This window comes from Tauraco erythrolophus, chromosome 2 (assembly GCF_009769465.1).
Source record: "Tauraco erythrolophus isolate bTauEry1 chromosome 2, bTauEry1.pri, whole genome shotgun sequence".
NCBI lineage: Eukaryota > Metazoa > Chordata > Aves > Musophagiformes > Musophagidae > Tauraco > Tauraco erythrolophus.
Window position 1 is genome coordinate 79281851 of NC_141466.1, and position 18670 is coordinate 79300520.

General features: G+C 40.6%; 1 protein-coding gene across 1 annotated transcript in view; it reads left to right on the forward strand.

Annotated features, from left to right (window-relative positions):
- The window catches only part of MAP3K4 (mitogen-activated protein kinase kinase kinase 4), a 58717-nt gene extending 40770 nt beyond the window's left edge, over positions 1-17947 (forward strand). The window contains exons 17-26 of the mRNA XM_086626817.1: positions 748-848; positions 1993-2073; positions 3067-3258; positions 3939-4009; positions 6284-6400; positions 7951-8110; positions 15311-15433; positions 15987-16093; positions 16300-16479; positions 17453-17947. Of these exons, the coding sequence (XP_086482943.1) occupies positions 748-848; positions 1993-2073; positions 3067-3258; positions 3939-4009; positions 6284-6400; positions 7951-8110; positions 15311-15433; positions 15987-16093; positions 16300-16479; positions 17453-17473 (1153 nt within the window). The 3' untranslated portion in view covers positions 17474-17947. The remainder of the gene's footprint in view (positions 1-747; positions 849-1992; positions 2074-3066; positions 3259-3938; positions 4010-6283; positions 6401-7950; positions 8111-15310; positions 15434-15986; positions 16094-16299; positions 16480-17452) is intronic.
- The last annotated feature ends 723 nt before the right edge of the window (positions 17948-18670 follow it).

Consider the following 18670-nt stretch of genomic DNA (forward strand, 5'->3'; position numbering starts at 1 on the left):
GAAAGACTTTCATGAGGAATTTATGGCTCTGAAGTGTGGATTGATTGATCGATGTCTTGGGCTGGGGAAAGGTGCCTGAATATTTAAGGCTCATTTCTCTCAGTATTGTTTCCCTTTCTGTTTAGCTTGCTTATTCATCTGGGTCTTATTCTGAGGTATCTAATTCTCTCTGTGCTGCCTGGAGGAGCTAGGGCCTCCAGGCAGTCAAGCTGCTGTCGTTTAGCACTGTCCTTCCTGTCGGCTGGCTTGTGGCTCTTCCCGCTAGGTTTGACTTCATGGCTATGACCTATGATTGTATTTGCAGTGCACTTGAAGCATAGGAATTCGGTTGCCACCCTTCATCTGATAACGTGGGTGATGTTATCACCCAGCGGAATCACGTCTGACTGAGCCAAAGCTGGCACCAGCTGCGTCCTGCAACAGCTCTTAGTAGTATCTTACAAGCATTAAAAAGGGTTCTGTTGTTATGTGCGAGTAATGGCTTCAAGTAGTTTATGCTTTGAAACTTAGGGGTTTTTCTTAGAGTGATATAACTAAAATTACATAAAAATTCTTCATTTGAGGGGAAAAAATAGCATAGGAAGGGTTTTCAGTTTACCTCTCAGCATCAGTTTTTCTTTCACATTACCTTCATGGTTCATGTCCTAGGCTTCAGAGATTCTTTCTCTTTAAAACTGCAGTTAAATTTTCACTAGTAGTTATTCAGTGTAATGCGAAGTTAATTAGTGCAATGGCTCTTTTTAACAGGGGTTCCAGTGTCCCTGAAAATGATCGACTGGCTTCAATAGCAGCTGAGTTGCAGTTCAGATCCCTTAGCCGTCACTCCAGTCCCACTGAAGAGCGAGAAGGTGATTGTCACAGTAACAGATTGTGGCCTGGATGTGCAGATGATTTATGTCATTAACATATTTCTCTCTCTTCCCAGTTCTTACCCTTTCCAAAAATTTTTTGCACCTTTTCCCATTCAAAAGTCCTAGATTTTTAACTTTTAGGCTTATATTGTCAGAATAAGTTCTTCTGTTTTCAGACATATCCACTATTCTCTTGCCTCTCATATTGTTTCTGAATTGTACCTGAAGGAATCTCCTGGTGTCTTACTAAGTTACAATGTTCAAAATGAGATGAATAACCTGATTGCTGAATTACGTACATCATTCAATAGTAGATTTCTAAATGCTGTTAATGAGGTGTGAACTGGATCCATCAGGACAATGCAGAGATTTTTCTGTCCAATTGTTTAACTGCCACTGCAGTGTTCATCTTACAAATACTTGCTGTTATTTGAATCTTACAAGAAGAAGAGACAAGGTGTGTGACTTGATGTCCTAATCAGGGCTCCTCCTTCATGTTTGCCCTGTATGTGTGGTATTTATTACAACAAATACCTTGAAACATTGATTGTGAAGACAGTGCATTCTGTGCAAGTTAAAACGAAGTACAAAATCCCAAGTAAAGTAGAGTTGATACTGTGGTCATCTGGCAAAATGAAGTGGATTTCTAAGAAAGAAATGCCTTAAAAATTTGTACTAAGAGATGTGGGGGATTTTGTTTGTTTGTTTGTTTTTTAAAGCAGATATTGAAAATATTGCCTGCCTTATGCTTATTCCCTTTTTAGGTGTCTGTATGAATAAGAAACTGGCTTAGGTTGGAATGAACACAGGCCTTTTTTTAAGGAACCTTAGAAGCTTGTTTTCCTGTGTATTTCCTTACATATTTGATTCGTAGTGCCCTGACTTGAAGTGCTTCCCTCAATTGTGGAAGGCGATCTCTGTTCCCATATAAATTAAATCCTATTTCAGAACAGCTTTCATAATTTGTTTTCCAAAAATAAGTCATTTTGAATTCAAGAGCATACCTTCTTACATGGTTGCCTTATATACTTGTAGGGTGTATCAGTCCTAATACGTAAGATCTCAGCTTCCACTGAATATAGTGGCATAATCCTTAATATGAGATAAAGCCACTTTTATGCTCACAGTATTATTTCCCTAGAACCATCGTATCCAAAAGGAGATTCAAGTGGCTCGTCCCGGCGGAGTTGGGAGCTTCGAACTTTAATCAACCAGACGAAAGGTAGGTGTCCAGGAGTCACTATAATGTAACATCTATGAAACTAGTGCTGTACTGAAAGGCGGAATCTTAAAGCTGATTATGAAGAGATTTCCACAGCTTTGTTGCATGAGAAGGGGTGGGGGGCGAAATCACAAGGTGTACTTTCTGAGGTGGGAATAATTAAACTTCATAAAACCTTCATAAAGGTTACATCTTTTCAGTTTCTGAAAGATACTAACAGTGTTGTCCTACAAAGTCAGTACCTTTATTACTATAGGAATTGCAGAAGTTTGTTGTCCCTGTTCAGTGCCCAGTTGTGAATTGCATGACAGTAGGAAGCACTTCTTGACTTCCGTAGAGCTCTCCCCAACCTGCAGTTTTTTCTTATTTTGAGTGTTCAATAGTGTGTTATCCTAGACTATTTCCCAAGTTGAAAGCTTTTATCGGTTCTCTTCCTCTCTATCCTGCTGCTTATTTTCATGAAACTTGAAGTAACTTGATTACTTCTGAGACTCCTACACTGTAGAATTACATACGTATAGCCTGCTTGCATATATTCTGATGGGGTAGAATCTCATGAAACATTAGAAAAAAATTTTCTGTCACACAAAATCTGATCTCATTGATGTCACTCGGACAGAACACAGGAAGAACAGCAAAGTTTTTTTCTGAAATTTGGAATGCTTGGTTTTTGTTTGGAACATGAACGATGAAGGAATTGAGAGTGTTTAATCCAGAAAAGAAGAATAAGGGAAAACCCGTAAATTTCTAGTAGACTGCTGCAAAGGGAACTGGTCGAACTCTCCACTGTGGATAAGACAAGAATTTTGGTTTAATCCTTGAATCAAGTAAGAGACGATTAGAAAAGCACCAGTATTCTCATTTTACTTTAGTTTCATATGTGATTTGTAAGTAATAGTTATATATGCGATTGCTAAAATATTTCAAAAGGTAATAAAATATAAACACAGTGAATATTTCTCAATCAAGGAAATTGTTCATCACTCTTTTTAGACACTACTTCCAAGCAAGCACCGATTGAAGCTGTTCAAAAGTCTGTTCAGTTGTTTGAAGAAAGGAGATACAGAGAGATGAGGAGGAAGAACATCATTGGTCAAGTCTGTGACACACCTAAATCTTATGATAATGTCATGCATGTAGGTTTGAGAAAAGTGACTTTCAAGTGGCAGAGAGGAAACAAAATTGGTACGTTCATTATACCTTCATTTATCGAGTTTAAATACCAAGCTTAATATTTCTGAAGGAAATCTAAGAGTATCTTTTGAAATCTTGGATCTCCGCGTAGATAATAACAGCTTTATTGAAATCAAAATGTTAAAGTACAAAACACTACTGCAGCTAGGATTTCCTTTGTGTAGAACTTCACTGAAGTTTTCACTGGTCAAATAACAAGGAACGAAGGAGGAGAAGGATTTTATTAGGACAATTACTTAGGTATGATGCTGCAATTCCTGCATGTGTTCAACCCTATAAGATGTTTGATGAGGTCTGCCTTTGGGAGAACCAGAAATATGAATGGAAATGAGCATAAACTTTGGGATTTGTTTAATTCACCAATATTGTTGTTGTTTTCCCCATGTGATTATTGTTTCCTCTCTAGTTTCTTCATATTCATGAGAAGTTTTCTTTCAGGTCAGCCTGTTAACGTAATGCTTTTACTTTTAGTCAGCTTGAATTCAGGACTATGAATTAGTATTAGTAGTATTAGGTGACACAGGTTAAAAGCTACTAGAAATTTTAAATGAAAATAAATAACCTTGGGAAGTGCAATTTTCAGTGATGTGTTTTCTTATTGCAGTTGATGTACGTGTTGCTTATTGAATGTAGCATAATTAATTTTTCTTATTTTTATTTTAATTCTGCAGGTGAAGGCCAGTATGGGAAGGTCTATACCTGTATCAGTGTTGACACTGGAGAGCTGATGGCCATGAAGGAAGTGAGTACTCTGTATGCAAGAATCACTGCTGCCCTTGTTTTTTGCAAACCAGATGTGCACGAGTTAGCAGGCATTAAAAATTTCTCAATGCTGTTGTTAGCTAACTGAGAAAGGATGGGAAAACAAATTGTTTCTTCATGTAGCCACATCTGCTATTATCACTTGTTCCTCCTTAAGTTGCTTAAGATTTTTCTTTTCAATTTACAGCTTTCAATTTAAATGTATGTAAAATGGATAATTTTTTTTACTAGTCACATAGGGATGTTGTGAACTTAATGAATGCTTGCTTAATATGTGGGAACTCCCATTAAGAGATCTTAAATTATTTTGGAAAGAGTTTTCTGATTAGTGAAGACTGTACACATATTTTACTTTGCAGTATTTCATCTCACATTTTATTCCTTTTTTCTTCATTTCTTAGAGAAAAAGATAGCAAGTGTCATATGAGATGTTTTTCAGCTTCTCTTGTAGTTTAAATGAGCTAGGCTGAGTCACAAAACAGTTGACTAACCTGGTGGGTACGGAAAGTTTAGTTTTCAGGATAGAAGTAAGTAGAGCTGTGTAGGCATAGAGATCTGTTTCGCTACACACCTTGTTTTTAAAAATATTTGTAGTGTTTGGTTTTATTGCATTTCCATGTCTTCAGACAACTGTGAGCATCAACTGTTCACAACAGTTACCATGTCAGCCATTTGATGCTAGAGCTGTTGTATTTTATGAGCCAGTTCTTTCACACTGCAATATGTATGTGTGTCTCAAAGCTGCAGAGAAGCAAGACTGGGCTTGTGCTTAACTTCTTGTACCATACTCACTCACTGACAGATACTAACATTTGAAATGTTATTGTTGTTTTTGTTTGGTTTTTTTTTCTCCTGATGAAATAACATTTTCTCCCCATCAGTAGCACTCTGTTTCTGTAATTCAAAGTTGCTTTCTAGATGCAGTTGCTTTTCACAGATTAGCATGCTTATGCTCTTTAGCAGAAATTCAAATAAGTTGCATGGACCTCGTTTGACAGACACTTACTTCACTAATTGGCCAAGTATACAGTATGCTCCCTTTTCCTCTAGTATTTTTAACTTGCAGAATTATTTCACCAAGAAACATTCCCTTCCCACCCACTGTGGGCTTAAACGTAAACTTTTTGCAACTTCCAAGTAAAAGGCTTTTCTGGATTTCCTTAAGAGTACCCTGGGAGAAGATTTACTTATTAATTTTTAAACTCGTTAAGAACATTGCATTCGCTCTGCCCCTCGAGATTTCTTCAGACTTTACTGTTTTAACCACAGTGTCATTAACATCCCTACAAATTATAGTGGACAAACTTTACTACAAATACATAGTATTGTAACTTCAAAGCGTTAGCAAATAGTAAAATACTTGAATGTCATTTGTCACGTTTTTGTAATTTCCATTTTTTTAAATTTTACCACTGTTTGAGTACAAACTATATCCTGGAATTGTTATACAGAACAAAACAATCATAACATCCTAGCAACCAAAGCTAAAATATGTGCATTTACTTCTCTAGCAGTTGTCTTATACGCAATTAATGAAGTTTCTACTTTCTACCAATATGGTAAAAGTAGCATCTTCCATAACTTGCTATGCTTTTGCTTATCTTTGGATGAATAGAAGCTTTAAATCAGTTCTTCAGAAGACTTAGTAATTCTTTTTTCTCCATGAAAAAATCCGTCACAGAAGTAGGAGAACTAATGAAAATCTGTTTCTTTCATCAAAACCTTTATGATTTTATTTGTTCCATGTCACACCTTTTCCTTGCAACTGCCTCATTCTCGATGAAGAAATCCCTCAAAGAAATCCCTTACAATCTCTGTTGGTGAAGTATCTGGCAACTAGTCTTTCTTGAACAATAGATCTCGTTGATATTACTTTCAGGTTCTCTTGTACTGTCTCTGTCTACTACATTTGAGCTTGGTGTTCTTTTTTTTGTTTAAATTTGGGGATGGAGGGATGGGATTTTGGGACTGTTTGTGTGATGATGCTGTTTAGAGAAAAAAAAAAAAAACAACAAACAAACAGCACCAAAAACCTCACCAAAACAAAACACAACCAAAACCAAAAAACACCAAACAAACAAAAAAAACCCACCAAACAAACCACCATCAACAAAAAACTCAAAAGCTTTTTACCTTCTTGGTTTGTGTTTGGGTTTAGAGTGGGTTGTTTGTTTTATGGGTTGGGTTTTTTGGGGTTTTTTTGTTCCTTAGTAATTTGAAATAGTGGCAAAATTATGAAAAATTTTTCTTGCAGATAAGGTTTCAACCTAATGATCACAAAACCATCAAAGAAACAGCTGATGAACTGAAGATTTTTGAAGGCATCAAACACCCTAATCTTGTTCGTTATTTTGGTGTGGAGCTCCATAGGGTAAGAAAACGTAAATTATTGGGGCTTTTTTAGAGGGAAGGCAGAGAGAAAATTTTAAGAAGCTTTGGATCACTGGAGATTTTACTTGAGAACATAGTAGTTCAGCTTAATTGTCTGGATATCTCTGCGAATAGCAGTGTGTCTTTTTTCCTCTGAATGTTGAGGTCTCTGAAACACAGTTTGGATAAATTTTTTTTGAACTGGTACAGGGAAGATTCACAATAAGTGAATAGAGTGAGTAATGCTGGAGCTATTTTATGCTGCTACTCTGTTTAACTGCTCTAAAAGCAAGCTGTATCATATATGGTGTGGTAGCTTCTGTGTGTAGATAGACTAGACAGCCTAAACTCCTTCACTGTTAGCAGCAAAGCTTGTACCAATATCTTGTTGAATCCTGGAAAAATTTTGTGGTGGCTTTTAAATCTTGATGCCAGATAAGTATCTTAAGGAAGCAGACCTTTTAGAATGCAGCTGACATGACTTCAGAAGGAAAAATGAGTTTTCTTGCTTGAGCAGCAGAACTGATTTTCTTAATGGAGTTCGATTGCACAGTTGCATGCTGAGATACGCTGTTTTTCTTACTCTCTGCCTCTCATGTGCCCTTCTCACCTTCCCCTGTGAGTCTCAAGTCCTTCCTGTATCTCTACCTAGTGAGGTAGGCGGGAAACAGGACGCCTGGTGTGTCTGCTGGAAAGCAGTGTGTGGCTTTGACTGATTTGCTCAATATGAATGGGTTGATTTGCTGACCCATTGCTGGTTTAGAAGGGACAAAGGCTGCTTTCTGTCTGCATTTCTTTACTTGGGGACACAACTTTGGGTGTCTGTGCCACTGGGTCATTGGTTTCTCAGGCTAAAGAGCTTAGTGTCTTTGCCATCTTTTTTGCATTAATAAAGTCTGGCTGAAATAGGCTGGGCCCTGGAGACAGAAAAAGCGAATAAGAACCCAACTTTTTGTGAAAGGGAGTTAAAGTTGGCACGCTTTTCAAGTCACAGACAACAACAAAAAAACGCCCTCTCCAAGAAATCAGCACATGATATTGCAGAAACTGGGAGAGAATAAAGGAAAATCAAAACAAAAAAACCCCAACACACACACACACACACAAAAAAAAACAAACCAAAAAAAACCCCAAAACATCATTTTTCCTTTTTGCTAAATATACAAAGGATCTTCTTGTATTGCTGCAGATTATACTTACAAGATTCTTCCAAAGCGCTTTTTGGTTGATGCCAAAGTAACATATTTTGTACCACCAAACAGTATCAGTTACGTACAAGTGATGCAGATAGATACGAAGCAGAGATTTTTCCATCGTGGTGCAATAGAATATATTAGGTTGAAGCATGCCCAAGAGAACAGAGTTCTCAAAAGATGATTTATTAGGTATTCCATGGTAAGAGAGACTTCCATTAAAACGTTACATGGTTCTTCCATTACTCTTTTCACAAACAATGAAGGATGGAAGGAAAGCGTGATCCTAATTCAGTGTTTAAAACCAAAATTTTAAAAAATTTAAGACCAATCAAATCCGATTTGGTTCCCACAACAGGAAGAAATGTACATCTTCATGGAGTACTGTGATGAGGGCACTCTGGAGGAGGTATCAAAACTGGGCCTTCAGGAGCATGTCATTAGGCTCTACTCAAAGCAAATCACGATTGCTATTAACGTACTACATGAACATGGTATTGTTCATCGAGACATTAAAGGTAACGTTAATCAAAAAAAGGTAATGTTGTTGTTCCAGTGTTGTAGATAAGGGCAGGGGGGAGGGATGGGGAACATGTTTTCAGATTTAGTGCACGTTATCTATATGGCCATTAAGTGTATAAAGCCTTCCACTCATTTTTAGGTTTACAAGTTACTGGCTAGTTACATGCTCCTTTTTAAGTGCAGAACGTAAAAAAAATGTTCACAGTTGGCATTGCAAACTCATAAATTCTGCCCATGATTTTTCTAGTTTCTGTAGGCGTTGTTAAGATTGTTGGGGATTCTTCAAACTCAAATTTTGGTCCTTGTATTTTTAGTACTAATACACTGAGTTATGTAATGCTGTTTTTCTTCTCGTCTATGCAAGAAACAGTCTTTTTTTTCTGGGAGCTGACGCGCAGTGTACAGGGCTAGAGTTGTTCATCAGAACTTTTCCTTGTGATTCCTGTTTTCCAGAAGAGTTTTAGAATTTCAGACAAATGGTTGATTAAACATAGTAATAAAAGCCTTGTTGAAAGAAGTTAAAGGGATATGGTAAAACTACTTATCAGAGGGTTTTTTTTGTCATACGTGTATCTACTCATGCCTGGCTCTCAGCATTTGCTTACAAAACGAGCAGACTGGAACTACGACAACAGAAGGGGGGGCTGGTTTTGGCATTTGCTTAAGGCACACAGGTCAGTCCGCGTTTCACATTCATTTTTCTTTTCAAGAACATTTTTCTTCCAAGAACATTCTCCATGTCTAGTTATCTTGGTTTTGTTAGTCTGGCATATTTTGCTCACCTATGGCAGAAACGCAGCAGAAGGTAGGGGAAGCAATGCACACAATATGCCCTGCGAATGCTCATTTTATGACAAGGCAGTGCAACCCAACGATGCTGGGTTTCTATGTCCCTCTTGCTCACAGGGTTTTGAATCACCGCAGCAGTGTAGGAGGTTCCCAGTTGCTCTTGGTCCTTTGGCCTCGTGCTTCTCATTTGGGAAAAGAACTATCTACGATCCAGAGGCCTCCCACCCAGGTAGGCCACTCTTGAGTCAGTTTTGGCTTTTATTCCTAGAAAACACTTTCCCTTACTCCCACTCCCCAGCAATCTTGCCTTTTCTGGTTCTCCTTCCTGACCAAAGTTTTCTCTCCAGCTGTGGATTTCTGTCCATGCGTTTCACAGTGCCCTCCTTCCCCTTTACTTGATCGTTCCATATCCAGGTTCTGCTTAGCTGGATTATGCTCTCCTGGAAGCTTGTTGTGATCAAAATCTAAGGCTGACTGACAGGGTTTTCTTTTGTGCTGCTTTGTGTAACTGCTGATTTCTGGATATGTTTCCAAATAGGTCTTCCTCTCATCAGGGAAACGGAGTGAAGTGAGAAGAGCTGTTTAGCAGAAGTGTAATGATGTATTGGCTGAGGGCATTCTGTTGCAACAGGTTCCTCGTATCAAAAGTTGGGAATTCCTTGAGAATAACAGCAGCCATTAACAGAGGGTCACTGCAGCTACATCCTGAAACTATAGACCTTCCTGAAACTTAATGACAGAACGTTAAGACAGACCCCAGAGGGCATTTTTATAAAGTATGCTTGATGTTACATTGGAATTCTCTTGCTCTCTGTCTCCTTTTATGCTAACATTGCATCCCCAAGTTTTCAAGCTAAAAGAAGTAAAAAAACCTCTGGTTTTACTTTTAGCTCTCATGTAGTCAGGTACTCTTATTTTTCTGATATGGAAGAAAGCTAATATGTCATTCAGACTGTTAAAACTGCTTTCCTATGGAAATCTTGCTTTCAGATCATACTAGATCTCTGTGTGGCTAAGTTTGCTCAATGTCACTGTGGAATCTGTTTCTTTTGGCAGCAGATTACCAATTCTTAGAGTAATTGTTTATATGTATCCCGGAGTTGGTGTCTGCAAGTACCTTGTGCTCGAAAATCGAGTCGTTCAGTTAGTGGTGTCCACTTGTGCCACCGTTGTGTTTCACATGCCGTTACGGCATCCAGTTCTACGAGTGTAAAAGATGAAGCAAGATACAGCTGCCTTTGAATCCTTTTCCAACCTATGACTGTGAGAGCAAACTGAGGGTAGTGTTTGCTGGTTGTTACACTTCACTGTGGTTTTTATTAGTTTACATCAATATGTAAAGTAGTTGGTGCTAGTATGTAGCAGGTGATTAAATTTTGGGGGATTTTTTTTAATCTCTATTCTGAGTATTGAATTTTAACCTCTGTGGCTAAACCCAGATTCCTCAGTTACAATTACTTCACTTTTTGCAAGGAAGCTGTTCTGCTAAATGATCAAGAATGATGGAATGTTTAATGCTGAAGGGAACCTCTGGACATCTCTGCTTGAGCCCTCTGTTCAAAACAGGCCCAATCTTGGTATCAGATCCAATGTCCAATTAGATCAGATTACTCAAGACCTTGTTTGGTTGAGATATGAGTATCCTCAGGGCTGGAGATTCCCTTTTCTCTGGGCCCTGTCCTGGTGACTGACCTTCCCCATTGTGAAAAACTTTTTCATGATACCTCCCTGGAATTTGCAGAGGTTGCTATTTGTGTCTGTTGCTCCATATCCTTTCACAGTGTGCCTTTGAGGAAAAAGTCTGTTTCCATCTTCCTGATATCGTCCCATTACACAGCTGAAAACAGCAACGAATACCCACACATACACACTCCCCTAGCCTTCCTTTCTTCAAGCTAAATAAACCCATCTCTCAGCCTCTCCTTGGACATCGTGTGCACCAGCCCTCTGACCATCTTGATGCCCCTCTGCTGGGTTTGCTCCAGTATGTCAATGTCTGTCTTGTACTGGGGAGCCTCAAAACAAGACACAGCACTCCAAGCGTGGTCTCGTAAGGGCTGAATTGAGAGGAATTAATCACTGAGGTCATGCTTGGTGCTTTTCTCTGGGAGAGAAGGGCATATTCCTGAAGAGTGCTGGGATTGCATTTTCAGAATGAATACAGAGGATGAAAGGATTGTATCTGAAGCTTCAGTAAATCAGAAACCTGTGAATGAAATGCTCCAGGCCAGAAGTCTCCGTCAAAGTGTTATTGTGTTATTGTCCTCTTGTTAACTTTGTTGTTAGGAATGGCAGAAATTTTGAGCTGTCTTCACGATGAGCACAAGGGAAGGAAGGTCATTCAGCAAAAGATGAAAGGCTGTTCAACAGGAGATTAGGGGCATGTGTCGTGGTTTCTAAGAGACCGAGTAAAAGGTGCTGCTAAAGCTGTTTTTTCTCATCAAAGGGTAGCATTTGGCCTGCTTGTTTCTTGAGTGAATTTGGCAGCTGCACTGCGTAAGTACTGACTGAGGAATGTCTATGGGCTGCCCCTCCGTGGAATTATGCCATGGTCTTTAGTGGGGCTTTTGGTACTGCTCCTCGAATGCCAGCACCTTTGGAATATCACACTAGTGCAGTTTTCACTGCGCTTAATATGGGGCTGACTTGGCACAGAGATACAGGGCATGAAACTTCAGTTTAAATGCCCATAATACATAATGGGTCATAACTATTGTTTTCTGTAGCAAGGGTACAGCTTTTGACGTTTGCTCTTCGTTTGGAGTCTGCCCAGAAAGTCTTGTGGTATAAATGGCAGTAGGGCTGTGCAGAACTGGGCTACTTCATGCCTCTGCCAAGTACATCCAACGAAGATGCTTTTGGCAGTGTGTGTGTAGGAGGAGAGAAGGAGCAGATGGGTGTGTTGTGCCTTTTTGCTGTTTTCACCATGGTCTCCAGTTTTATTTTGCTTGTTAACCATACAGATATGGTAGGAATTTTGTTACATTATGCTGTGGTTTAAGCCCCAGGTGGCAAGTAAGCACCATACAGCCACTTGCTGGCTCCTCCTTGTCCCCCCAGTGAGACGGAGAGGAGAAGAATGTAACAAAAGGCTTGAAGGTCGAGACAAGGACAAGAAGGGATCACTCACTAATTATGGTCATGGACAAAACAGACTTGACCTGGAGACAAATCAATTTAATTTGTTACCAGTCACATCAGAGGGGATAACGAGAAACAAAGCCAGATCTTAAAAACCACCTTCCTCCTAGTCCTCCCTTCTTCCCAGCTCTACTTCTTCCCCCAGCAGTGCAGGGGGATGAGGAATGAAGGGTTGCGATCAGTCCATCACGCATTGTTTCTGCTGCTCCTTCCTCTTCAGGGAGAGGACGCCTCACACTCTTCCCCTGCTGCAACATGATGTCCCTTTCCATGGGAGACAGTTCTCCATGGACTTCTCTGACATGAATCCTTCCCATGGGATGCAGTCCTTACCCAACAGACTGCCCAAGCGTGGGCTTTCCCACGGAGTCACAGCTTCTTAGGACACAGCCACCTGCTCTGGTGTGGGGTCCTCTACAGGCTGCAGGTGGGTCTCTGCTCCACTTGTAACCTCCATGGGCATCAGGGGGTCCACCTGCCTTCTCACCACGGGTTGCAGGGGAACCTCACTCTGGCACACCCCCTCCTTCTCCATCTTCCCTGACCTTGTTGTCTGCGTAGTTGTTTGTCTCACATCCCACTCTCTCCACTGCAGCCGTGCTGGGCCCAACTGGCCCGATGAAGCTTGGCAGTCCCAGCAGAACAAATTCCGCCCAGTGGGCGCCCCAGGAGCAAGGTGCTTTGGAGCTCTCCAAGCCACACCACTGCAGCAGCCACCACCAGTCCAGTGGCAGCAGCCCAGCACAGGCAGCCACCCACGTGAGAGGCCGGGGCCCAGGCCCCCACCTCCCCCCTCTCTTCCCTGCAGGTCTTGCCTGGTGGGGGTTTCTTTGTCCCTTCTTAAATATGTTTATTCACAGAGGTGCTGATTGGCTCGGTCCTGACCAGAGGTGGGTCCCACTTGGAGCCAGGGAAGCTTCTCGCATCTCCTTACAGGGCTTATCCCTGTAGCCTCTCCCCTGCTGCCAAAGCCCACCCCATAAACCCAGCACACATTCCAGTCCTGTCAGCTCTCAGAGATAAAAAGGACCAGTCATCCTCAAAGTACTGCCCTTGTGTCTCCTGTTCTCTTACTCAGGTCCTGCTGGATTCTGGGCAGGTTTCATCTAACAAGACAGCCCTTTTTAAAGACTCCTTGTAGAGCTTGGTCTTGTTCTCTGAAACAGACACTTTCACAGTAACGTTTATGCTATATTGTCATTACCGTTACTTTTTTTGTAAAGGGAAAAACTGTGGTTTGAAAGGCCTTGTAAGTAGCTTCTGAAGTTTACTAAACCAAACTATCACAATAGCTTTAGGTTCAGTCAGAAGAGACATTTCTGTACTTCAGCTCTGCCACTTTGTAGCCTTCCATGCAATTTGCATGTTGCTTTCTTGAGGAACAGGAACATAAGTTTCCAAAACATCCTTGGAAAAGTGTTTGCTAGTGATGGCCATTTTTCCCAAGCTCTTTGTGTGGCCTAAGTGCATGTCCTTTCTGTATGACAAGTAATAGCTTGAAAATTATTAGAAAAAGAAAAGCTGTGGGCAGTATTTCAAAGGAAAAAGTTGCTGATAGAGTTAACTGTCACTCTTCTAACACATGGCCCATTCTTCGTGTCCCATCACGCTGTCATCTTGTACTGCTTTGGTGTGTTTCTGGATTCTCTTTCATTCAAGGAGCTGAGGGATGGTCTACCCAGCTCCATTACACACACCCATGATTGCAGAGAGACGTTATGTCCTTCTGATGGCAAATGGCAGAACCCAGCCAAAGAATTCTAATCTTGAGCATGCACAGGCATCTGAATGCCAAGAGTGGGAAAACTTACGGACACAACGTGCATTAGAGTTATATTCACTGAAAATTAATTCTTCTTTCAGAACTTGTGAAAAGGCTTACAGTAATTAAAGATTGGACTTAATTTCTGTTAATGATTTCTCTCCTCTTTTTTATAGTGCAGTTCTGTTCTCTTGGACTAAATAAATCTTGCTTTAGTTATCAGGCATCCTCATAGTAGTTAGAGAAGCCCTTTGAGAAATGGGCAGGGCTTTGGCATCATTGACCTGCACTGCCTTTTTTTGACTTCAGCTTTTTGAGGATTCTTTTTATTTTCCATGAGCATCTGGGGGATGCCCAGCCAAGCTAACTGGGAAAAGTCATTAGCTAAGAGAACATAATGCAAAGGAGGACAAGCCAAGAATTCTCGCACAGACCTATGTTCAAGGTGGAAAAATAGTGAGAAACTTTTGAAGGTTGTATTCGGATGAGCCGTTTTTGAAAGAATCTTCTGTGTGACATGGTAAAAGGCTATGTGTAATGAAGCCCCCCAAAGTTTTCCTACTCCTAGAGCAGGCATACGGTTTTGTTCTAGGCAAACTTCGTCTTTTCTCACGAGAGATCACAGCTCATGCTGTACTTCTGCCAGGTGACTCTTGCAAACTACTTGTGGTTTCACTGTGATACTTGCAGAATCCAGGGTTTGGCCTGACCTGTATAGTGAGCTCCGTCTGCTTGGTCTGTTTTCTGTTGGCCGTCAACATTTTGGCAGGATGTCAAACAAAAGAAAACCACTGGTTGTCAAAAACACTTGGCCTAGTTTGCAGTGTTGTGTGGGAACGAGTGACCTGAAGCCAGCTGCGGGTTCCCCTTGGAGATTTTCAACTATGCTAGGAAAAATTTTTCTAGTGTAAGCTGGCAACGTAGCTGGCAATTATTCTGGAAGTAGAGCACAATAGGAGTGGGCATTTGGTAGTACATGCAAAATGGAACTTATAGCCTTTTGTTACAAGTGTGCCATGATGACACAGCTGTATGATGTCACCTGTCATGACTCAGCAGAACTGAAAAGATGGCTAGCAGGGGAGGTACGCAGCCATGGCCTCTACCAGAAAGCTCCTTAAGGATGAGTGTTTTTTCACAGTGCAGCGCTCGCAAGGGTAAGCACTGGAATTCATGAATTTCCTGGAGGACTATTTTCTCTTAACGAACACGTATGGAAAGCTGATGAGTTTGCCTGCCGTACTGCTTTGTGTTTTGAACATTTGTTGTTGTCAACTTCCAGTACACTTAGTGTTAACACAAATGCACCAAAAATCCCTGTGGTAGTGGTACATTGGTACGCTTCGAGGAACATCTCTAATGCTATCATATTCCATGCTTAATCCACAGGTAAAGATCTAAGTGTAAATTCAGCTTAATTTCTAAGAGTATGTTGAGAAGCCCTCATTCCTCAATTCAGCACTAGTTTTAACAGCATTACTATTTTTTTTGTTGTTTTTCCTAGGAGCCAACATCTTTCTTACCTCATCTGGACTGATTAAACTAGGAGACTTTGGCTGCTCAGTGAAACTGAAGAACAACACCCAGACAATGCCTGGAGAAGTGAACAGTACTTTAGGAACTGCAGGTAAGGAAGCACATGCTAGGCAGATACTTGACTTGTTACCATAGAAGAAGATACCTCTGCCAGAAGTCTAGGCTGGACTAAAATGATGCGTTTCAGGGAAACTTGATGTTACTGTAGCTAGTGTTAGATGTGCTTTACATCCAGAAGCCAAAACAATCAGTGAACAATGTAACTGGAAAGATAAAATTGTATTTGTCTGGTAACTGTAATGGTGCTGCAGCTTGTGTTTTCTGGGGTCAAATCCTTCTCTGCAGCCGTACTAAACAGTACTGTTCCTACTGAACAGCTGCTTAATCTATTTTTAAAAAATGAAAATAACTGAAAGCATGTACTATACCGGCATTTTCACTCTCATTTTTCAAACTGAAAGACTGTTATGCTGCAAATGTGTCGAAGAACAAGAAGCCAGCAAATGACAAAACTCAGCAAGAAAAGCTGAGTGGTAATTCATTGCTGGTGTATTAAAAAGCATTTGGTTTGCCCAGTTAATCACGTAATGCATACTGTTCCTTCTGCTGCATGAACTGATGGTATCGCATGTGTTGTTTCAAAGCGTACATGGCTCCAGAAGTAATTACTAGAGCTAAAGGAGAAGGGCACGGACGTGCAGCAGACATCTGGAGCCTGGGCTGTGTTGTTATAGAGATGGTCACCGGCAAGGTAGGGATGTTTCATATACTGAGTGAGTGCAAACTGTTCTTAGTGCTTTCTCTGCAAATTCTGGTCCCGCTCCCAGCAATTTGTCACGCTTACATCTCCAAGTGCACGGGTGTTTTTTAATTTCCTGTGGTACAGAAATGTGTGCTCTATTGGATAGCAAGTCACTTGCTAAACCTTGCACGTAGCAATTCTGTTACCTGTTGCAGAGGCCTTGGCATGAATATGAGCACAACTTCCAGATCATGTACAAAGTGGGGATGGGTCATAAACCTCCGATTCCTGACAAAGTGAGCCCGGAAGGGAAAGACTTCCTTTGCCACTGCCTGGAAAGTGACCCAAAGATGAGGTGGACGGCCAGCCAGCTCCTCGATCATCCTTTTGTCAAGGTTTGTCCCATGACTTTGGCTATACAGACTATAGATGGGAATTGGAAACAGCTTGTAGTTGGCTTCATGGATGGCAGCCGTGCTGCAGGGCTTTGTGTCACGGTGGGAGACTGCCAGATAGCAAGTTGATGCTGTCCAGAAAACAAGGTTTGACAACTCTTCAGAAGCACATACGATGTTGCTAGCAAACATTTGACTAAAAGAAGGATATGGTGTGCACCATGCAGTGAACTTTCACTGCTGTTTTGAGATGCATTATCTTTATATTAAAAAGACTCGTCAAACTTCAGCTCGGTGGTAGCTAATTGGATCTGAAGGGCTTTGTGCCTAAAACTTCGGTGAGTACATGTGTACAGACTTGTAAACTCCATAAAAAGTGAAACAAGCACATGCTTGAGAACTCTACCATCCTTCAGTGTGAGGATCTGCTTTTCTTTAAAGTTCATACTTAATAGCATTAAGTTCATATTGAACGTTTATCTGGCAATTAGCATAACAATCTGCAGTTCTGGCATGAAATTTGGTTTAGTTCTTTGCTTAAGAATAGGTAAATATCCACAGCCGCAAATTTAGGTGTAATAGTAACTTCTTTTCTGAAGAGCTAGGAGCACAGTAGTCACAGGTTATTGAATTCTGTCCCAATTTCCAGTATAAAGTTGTTCACTCTGGTATTCTGGTTCAATAGCATCATATCCATCCCTCTCATCAGAGCAACTACAGCCAGATCCCATCCATCACAGAGGCAGGACGCTTCTTTAGGCACGTGAGAGTAGCATGGTGACAGGCAGTGGAAACACCAGTATTCATAGAGAACTGTAATACACTTGTAATTCATTATCTGTATAACGAGGGAGAAAGAAGAAAGCTTCAAAGATGTCCTGCTACCTTTCTGTTCAATGGAGGTGCTCAAGAAATTGATCTGATACCATCTTCTCGCTGCGGGAGAATTAATCACCGTTTGTCCCCCTCACAGGTTTGCACAGATGAAGAATGAAGTTATTGAATCTCTGGCCTTTTTTATTCTGGCAAGATACCTTTTAATCACTACTGTATGTAATATTTACATAAAGACTGTGCTGAGAAACAGTATAAAAGTTGAACTTACGAAGACTGCACAAGTGACGCGCGTCACTTTCTCTGCTGCTCCTGTATGTGTTACTTGGCACATGTTGCTCATGTGACGGTGTCCGCCAGTTGGAAGAAGCTGCATGTTTCAGTGAAAGTGCCATTACTACTGTATATGGACCATACCTTTTTTGTTCTTTCTCCTGTTTCTCATTTGATTGAGAACCGTAATGTTAATATGTAGTATTTTTGAACTCTTTAGGTTCAGAAAAATGCTGTAGTGTTATCAGGCGTTATGGACCTTGTTTTTTAATCTGTTTGTTGAGTGCACTGACTGTGAACTTTTACTGGTTTTTTGTTTATTTGTTTTTGGCAAGCTTCAGATTTGTTATGCACAAGGCTGATTAATGAGATTTTAAAAAAAGTTTTTTCTCAATAAATGGTTTATTTTAGGAGTTAGCTGGTGAAGGGTTTTTCTTCTGAAAATAAATTACGTGGGTCATGTCACATTTTGAAACAAGCACTGGAAAAAAGTTCAGACTACTAAGCCAACCTAACTGGAATAAGCTTTTCTTATATTGCAGTAGCCAATCTTTTGTCAAGTTCAAGATGTGTAAGAAGCATCTTACACTGCACAAGTGATAACAGGATTAAGATCCCCCCTTCATCCTCTCCCGAGGAAACAGGGCGATGTCCAATTCCTGACACTACCCCTTATATAAGGGATAGGGTCATGGTCTGAAATAACTTTCATCTTGAACGTGAGTACTGCAAACGGGGAACGGTCTGTGTGGCATTTCTGTCGCCAAGAGGAGAATCAGTTAAGATTAAGCAACATGTTGTAGTGGAAAGTGTCCCTGCCTGTGGCAGGAGGGGTTGGAACTAGATGGTCTTGAAGGTCCCTTCCAACCTAAACCATTCTATGATTCTACTTGTGTTCTGTTTGGCAAAAACAAGAACTTGTTGTTAAAAGCTTTTTTAAACTGATTCCTGATCCTGGACTTCGATTTCCCCACCACACCTCAATTGTCATCGGTCTTAGCAGATGGAGAGAGGTTAGAAGTGGTTAGCAGTTAGAAGAAACAGTCAGCAACACTTGCTCTGTTTAGATTATTTTGTTTGGCTT